At 54.6% G+C, this 7,303-nt stretch overlaps 1 protein-coding gene across 1 annotated transcript; it reads right to left on the bottom strand.

Annotated features, from left to right (window-relative positions):
* Positions 1-453: 453 nt before the first annotated feature.
* HRG_01073 (PIF1-like helicase domain-containing protein) lies at positions 454-4,447 on the bottom strand (the record flags this gene model as incomplete). Its single annotated transcript, XM_044859544.1, has 16 exons — positions 454-539; positions 592-864; positions 986-1,196; positions 1,260-1,301; positions 1,517-1,797; positions 1,843-1,997; positions 2,047-2,285; positions 2,369-2,627; positions 2,670-2,978; positions 3,352-3,407; positions 3,485-3,625; positions 3,667-3,737; positions 3,819-4,031; positions 4,114-4,237; positions 4,328-4,357; positions 4,400-4,447. 16 exons carry the CDS (start codon positions 4,445-4,447, stop codon positions 454-456), a joined length of 2,538 nt encoding a protein of 845 aa, XP_044725944.1.
* Positions 4,448-7,303: the final 2,856 nt, after the last annotated feature.

Raw genomic sequence — 7,303 nt, 5'->3', positions numbered from 1 at the left:
CGACTTCAAAATCTTCAAATATCAGCCCTACCAGGCGGTGCAAACCATGGGAGTGAGCAAGAGGCCGGACTCGCTGCCCGATGGACGACCCTCGTTAGGCCGCGTTGCTGTGAACACAGTCCTCTGCTCCTCCAGGACGCCTTCTGACTAGATGCACTTGGCTCGGCGAGGTTTTGTTACGGCGGAAGTTGACAGTGGAGGCTGGACACAGAGTTAATAAAATACTTCGAACACCCGTTAAGTTGCCAATGCAAGGGGCTTAACGGCTGAATATCCAGCCCGAAGGGTGAATATCGTATACCTGCACTCGACTTTCTTAAGGGGTACCCACTAGAACCCCTTCCGCCTTCAGCGGCTAACCAGCCGTTCGAACTACTTCCTGGCAGGCCCAGTCTAACTATAACCCTATATCGTACCCCCCCCCCTTCCCTGTAGCTTGTAGGAAGACGACGTTTAGTCACGGTAGAGTGGTGGATACAGTGGATCGCTCAGCTGTTGACCCTGACGCCGTTGTTGGTCAGCGAGGCGCATCTTCATCCCTGTCTCATAGTTAGCCGTGAATGCAGTACGTAGGAAACGCAGGCGTATAACCTTCCGTCGGCGTGTGGTTATAGAGGCTCTGACGATCGAACGGCGCCTCAAGGAGTAAGCCTTGGAGCGAGGTAACCCGTGAGACGGCAACATAGCTAATACCGGCCTGGAAGTCGCGTGTAGCGAGATCAGTAACTATTTTATCCTTTGTTAGGCTCTGGCATTTGTGAACAGTAATAGCAAACGCCACGATTAGGGGAAACTGCGTGCGAGCGCAGGTCTCGTTGCCCACAAGGAAGTCCCGCCTGACTGGCAGGATGGGGTGAGATTTTCCTGCCCTCGTTAGTTGTTAGATACGGCGGTCCGTCGTAGCTATCAAAGTCCACCATAATAACGGCTGGGGGGTCTTCCAATGGATCGGCGCCTGCGCTCCAGGCGATATCGTATACAGTACCCTGAGCACCGTTAACTAGGCCAGCTGATTGCCACAGATTAGTCGTGAGCATCACCCTGGTGCCCTTAGCAACAGGGAACTTGTTAGATAGATTGCCAGCATTGTTGCTTGGTGCCTGCCCAGCGCCGTTGCCGTGATTCTTTGCCTCCACTTGTATTGCCGGGGCGTTGAGATGCACCATATGCTCGTGGTTGTATTGGTTGACCCGTGCCTTTGTAGAATACACTCGCAAAGCGGTCCTGAAGCCGTCAAGCTCGCTCCGCGGTAGCCTGGCCTGTACCCGATTGCTAAGGAGGTTCCAGGATGGTATAGATAACTTTACATCACGCAGTTCCTGCAACGCCTGACGGAACTGGGCCTGATCATCACCAGCCTGGCGCTGTGCCGTGGTCAGGAAGACGGTGCGGTCAAATAGGCGGTAGGCCACCTGCCCTCTCCTTTCCAACGAAGACAGGCCGGTGCTAGTCGAATACAGGGCTTTTGTCGGACTGGTGGTAACTGGAAGAAATCGCCCACAAGCACAACGCTCACACCACCAAAGAACTCGAGGTTACGCTGTGGAAAGGCTTGTCGCAAACGGGAATCGATCCGCGCGAGCTGCTCAAGCCCTAGCATGCTCTTTTCATCGATAACGAGGTATTTGATGTGCCGTAGGCGGGACTGAAGGGCGGCTGCGTCGGCCGGGGGAAGGTCGGTGAAAGTACCGCCTACTGGGAGGCGCAGCAACGAATGAATGGTGCTGCCCTGTATCTGGTTACTCGCAACGCCTGTTGGCGCCACGCGGCATATAGGGCTAGGATTCGGTAGGGCGGCTGCCTGAAGATGGGAAGAAAGCACCTTGATAAGGAACGACTTGCCTGTGCCACCACCACCATCAACGTGGAGAAGGATTTGAGCAGGATTTTGCGCCTGGAAGTGGCCCATGAATGTGTCGTACACGAGCCGTTGTTGCGTATTCAGCGTATTACGCCAGTGAGGGCCAAGGACCTCCACATCGTTGGCCATGGGGTGGCTAGCGATAAGGTCTTTCCAGTAGCCGTCTCGGAGTTCCGGATAAGTACCACATGCTGTGTCTACTCGTAATTGATGTCGATATCGCGGCGGCCAGGTAGGTCAAGATCTTGCTGGGTAAGGGAGTTGTCAGGTAAAGGGCGGCGAGGCGAATCCAGTCTTCGTCATCAAATTCTTCCTCCACAGGCAGAGCCTCGTATTGATCATCTTGAGGCTGTAATCGAGCCTCTTTTGGCCGACTGTAATGGTCATCACCATGACTGTGATGCTGCCAACAATAGGAGAAGGCCTCAGCGTGAGAACCAAAAGCTGGCCGTCAACTGTGAGGAGATCATCAACCCGCCGATGTGGGTGGTTTAATGTTAGCTTTACACGACAGTAATCTGACCACTGTTGACCTTCTGGATCAGCCTGATAGCGAGGAAAGTAAACCAGCACTCGAGGCCTGCCGTTAATGTTGCCTGGCTGCCATTGCTTCCACTTGGAAGGGTCCCTAGGGCGGAAATTCCAGCATTTCAGGAAGGAGACGTAGCTTAGGTCCGCTAGGGCTTCCGGGCGTTGAGTGTACTTTTCGTAAACGTTGGGGGCCTCGTCCACCTCATCGCCGTCAATACGGAGGGAGCGGGAATGCCTGTCAGGATTACGACAGTCGACGTACAGGCAAGTTCGTGACCCTTCCTGTAACGGCAGGCCGAGGAGCAAGTGGCTGACCTCCTGCTTCGAGTAATCCCGCTCCGCAACCAGCTGATTGAGGAGCTTTGACGTGAAGGAAATCAAGGGGTTGTGGTCCTTGACCCGGGGCATCAGGGCCTTCCCAATCTGGGCAAAAGACTCGCTCTTCTTTTCCGACTTGGAGCAGTATTTGGCCGCGTAATCGATTACCTGCTGTAGACTCGTGCAAGGCGAAACATCTGTATTGGCTAGCCACGCAACGGTAAGCAAGCGGTTGTAGTGGTTAATCTGGCCATCGTTCCGCTCGCCCCTAAAGCTCCAGTGTTTAGAGTGAGGAACCTTGTCAAGGAGGCTAGTAGGCGCTGGCCGTGAGGAAATCCAAAGCGGCACTCCACCTGCTTGGTATGCTTATTGAGCTGCATGCAGTAGTTGTTGCAGCGGTGGCGTTGCACGCGGTTGACTACCATCGATAGGAACTGAACGGTAAGGGATGTTCCAGTAGATTACCGATCAGGGGTTCCCTCCCCAGGAGCCTGTATTCGCTGTGGCTCTGGGTTCACTGCAGATACGTGGTATCCCCAGATGCGAGCGAATTGCTCCCGGACTGATCGTTGTCAGGATCTAAGTCTGGGTGGCCACTTAGCCAATATAGGCCGTGGTGGTGACTGGAACCCCTGCCCTGCCACTCGTAGCGGCCCCAAGAGTCCGTTAGGTTGAACTTCTGCTTCAAGACAATAGCCTAAACAGCGCATAACGCTTATGAAAGTGGTACGCAGCGATGTGGGCGTTGTCTCGCAGTAGTTGCCGGGATAGAGCCATCCGCGCCGCCTCAGGAGCTGTTTGCCACTCGTCAAATCGAGGCATATGGCGGTATAGGGATTCCCAGTGGTAATCGGCTGCACTTGCAGTAGCGAAAAGGCCGGGCTTGCCTAGATTATAGGCATATGCTTCCAACTCCTTCCTTTGTTTATACCAATACGGCCGGGTGCCCTAATTACTGCGGCTTGGCGCGTGATCGACTGGATCAGGACCTGAGCCTCCGGCTCGTCAGGCTCAGCCATTGCTTCCTCTAGGTCGGCGCGTGTAAGGGGCTGACGGCGGCTGTCGCGTTGCTTGACGAGGTAGTCACTTCGCTTTCGGACCTGCGCACGTAACAGCGTGTTGAGGGCGACGAAAGGCCACGTCTTATGGCGGGCGAAACGTCCGTCATGCCATCTCATCGCATGGGCAAGGTAGTCCTGGAACGTGATGCTCCGTAAACGAGGCTCCACGAAGTCGGCCTTGCCGTCAGGGTAGAGGGTAGGGAATGCAAGCGTTAGCAGCGGCTGGGAACGGTTGAATTCGTCGATGGGGGTCCTGCGAACTGAAGGCAGCGGCATCTGGTGGTGAGCCTGCGCGTTACACGGTATATGCTCCACATCAGTCATACGCTCAGGTTAGGGTACCATCAAGAAATCGGGACTGCAGAGCGTTCAATTCGGTATCGGTAACCTGCAAATTCGGGATCGCTGATGCATCGGCATCGCTAGGATCCTCTTCCACAGCCTCCTCGACGGGGCCTTTGGGGACCTCGCCGTCAGGTATGTCAGCCACTTGGCTGGCAATGGAATCAACTATGTTGCCATCAAGAGGAAGCCGGTGCAAGCGATTCTGACTCACGACGATATCGCGATAGCCCCGGTGGTGGCGCTGTAGGTAGTGCAGCCACGCCAACAGGCATGAGCGGCGTACCCGCAAATCGCGAGCAAACTGTTGCCGGAAGCGAGGGCTGCCCTCCATATTAGGAGGCCGCAGGAGGACGACATCTAGCTCTTCAGGTAGGACCGGGAGCTCTTCAAATAGCCTGCCAACATTGCGAAGGAAGTGGACAACATGACCGCGATATTTATATTGAGCGCCACGTACCTGCAGGACCTTCACATGTACGTGAACTCTAGCAATGAGCATCTCCTCGACCATCGTTAGATCGGGTAGATCGCTCGGGACTTCCCAAAGTCAAGGTTGTTCGCAGCGCTAAAGAAGTAGGGCTCGTTGGGGCCTTTCTTCCTGTCTCGACTAATGCAGCGGCTGCAGATTTTCAAGCTATTTCGCTTCATATCGAACCAACGCTCCTGGCAGCGAATGCAACTATGCATCTTGTCGTCATTCAGGGCAGTATAGAACTCGCGCACAAGGGCTCGATCCCCTCACAAAGGGCAGGCAAGTCAAGGTCCCTGTAAAAGGCGGATCAACTATCTGATCGAACTGTCGCTCTTCAGGCTGTGGCCGTGGCCGGGGTTAATGTTGACTCGACGTGTATAGCGGCCGCGGCGACGACTCTGTGGCAGTAATGAAGGAGGGTACGAGGCGATTCCTTCGGTATAGGCGTGCCTTGCACAACAGAAGCCGATGGGAGAGTGCCTTGAGGAATTGGCGTTTCTGGAATCGGCGTGCCCAGAACTACTGTTGGCAGGCCAAGGGTAGGAGGGTGGGGAAGGTCCTCTACCGCGCTTGAGGTAGATGGCCCCGGCAGAGGTCTAGGCAGTCCCTGGAGTGCGGGCGCCAGGGCACGGCATAACGTAGATGTGGCAGGGGGTCGTAAGACTTGCACACACGCAGGCGTTGGCGCAGCCCGCCTTGGAGGCGTCAGGTTAGCTAGAGAATCGGTCCGTTTCGTGGCTCTGCGTGGCGATAGCCTCAAGGCGAAATTCCGCATTGCGGCAACGGCGGCTCGAGATTCGGTTACCCGTTCCTTTCGGCGTGCCCTACAGCTAGCACAGTCTCTTGTAAACTTCGTAGGGTCCTTGACGCTTCGAAATTCGACTTCGGGCAGGTCTTGCTTGCAGGTATGGCAATTCCGAACTGCCTGGGGTATGTCGTCCTCCATCTGGCCGTATATGTATCCACCTCTTACCCTTCAGACTGCTAGAAGAGACAGAATAACCGGAGAATCTTGGGAGGTGGGCTGGCTGCCGAGGTAATAGGTGAACCTATAAACCGTTAGTAACATGATTAGTTTGATAGATTGGGCAGAAAAGAGAAGCAGCCGCTATGTAGGTTAGTGTAAAGAGTGCCTAGCGACCCAGTAAATTGATGGCATGGATGGAAGAAAGGAAGAACTGGAAGCTCTTGGAGAGCCTGCCAAGCTGGCCAGTTACCTAGTCAACGCTCAGGGGTAATTTTTGCGGGCCTTCATTTGGTGACGTTATCGGCCGACCAATCCGCGCACGAGTTGAGCACAAGCCAGGCCAATTAGCCAATCAGAGGAGGTTTTATGCTCGAATCTTTCTGACTGAGTAGAACGCCCTTCGGGCTGAATTAACACGAGAGGAAGGCTCGCCAGCCGCGGCTCGCGCAAAGAAGCCTTTCGGAACGAAATTTGGCGACAAGAGAACCGGAGAAGAGTTGGCTACAGAGAGAGAGAGAGTTGGCGACAGTAGATAGGAGACAGGAAGAAGAGTGAGGTCGAGATACGAGACACGGCGAGAGACGTAGAGCATTATCGTGAGTGAAACCGAGACAGAGCGTCGGGGAGGCAGGCTAGGCCGCTGGAGGAGATTTTGTTTAAAAGGCGCAAACTCAAAGGGCGTGGAGAGACGGCAGGGTTGAAGAGAGATGTGAGTGGGTAATGCATGTCTGGGCGAGTGGAAGGCTCGGAAAATTTACATGTGCTACCGGTATAAGTCGTAGGTATAAACAGAATAAGGAGTATATTGGGGAAGTTTTGACTTGATCGTCTTCATGAAAAGGAGAACAAGAAGAGAAGAGAATGTGCTATTCGAGCCTTTGGCAGTTGATTTTGAGGATGATGAGACATGTTGTCATGTTGTATTGTTTCGTTTGATGCTTTAAAGTTTAGAGAATATTCTTGGGCGGACGTCGGGCGCGCAGTGGTCGGGAAGATATCGACGCGGGAGGTCTGATAGAGCCAGAGGCGGATGTGTCTTGGTGATTGACCTGTTCGGTGTCCGTCTCTGACTCTGCGGGGTCTTCCGGGGACAGAAAGGAGGAGGTATCGGATTTGGGGGAGTCTTGACCGTCACAGTCGGTGATTATGGTGGAAGTTTCGGGAGAAAGTCGCGGTCTCTTGGTTGGGGTTTGGTAGGGATCGGGCATTGACCGACTTGATGCCAGCATAAGGGGATCGACTGGGCCAGAAGCATGCGGCGTGGGGGAGGCGGGGCTTTGGGCGGCCTTGGGTTTCTTCGTAGAGGTAAACCTGGCCAACGCAACGCTATAGTCCGAGGGATTGCCGACCGCGCTCTTGGGTGTCGTCGGCAGTAGTTGTGTTGCAGAAGCCTGGTCGGACATGGCCTTGTCGTGGAAAGTCCACGTGTCGGGGACGACGATGAAGATATAGTCTTGGTCGAAAGCCGGGGCATGTTTCATGATCTGGTGATCCAGTAAGCCGGCGATTTTGCCCGTACAGGTGAAGAGAGCGTTCGACTGGAACTGGCTGTCGCGCCTCTCGGTCATCTTCTTGCATAGGAGGTCCAAGGATTAGCGTGAATGGGAAGATGACGAAAACTTGAAGGGCTGAAAGCCCTTGAAGGGGGTTTTGCCGGGAATCCCAGGACAAATAAAGGTGGAGAGCTGGACAAAGCCGCAGCAGCTCAGCTGGGTGTCGTCAAGGGCCGCAGCCGAGTTTCCATGCAG

This window comes from Hirsutella rhossiliensis, assembly GCF_020360975.1.
Source record: "Hirsutella rhossiliensis strain HR02 chromosome Unknown scaffold00001, whole genome shotgun sequence".
In the NCBI taxonomy this organism is placed as follows: domain Eukaryota; kingdom Fungi; phylum Ascomycota; class Sordariomycetes; order Hypocreales; family Ophiocordycipitaceae; genus Hirsutella; species Hirsutella rhossiliensis.
The sequence above is the reverse complement of the archived record's forward strand: the minus strand, read 5'-3'. Positions and strand labels throughout refer to the sequence as shown.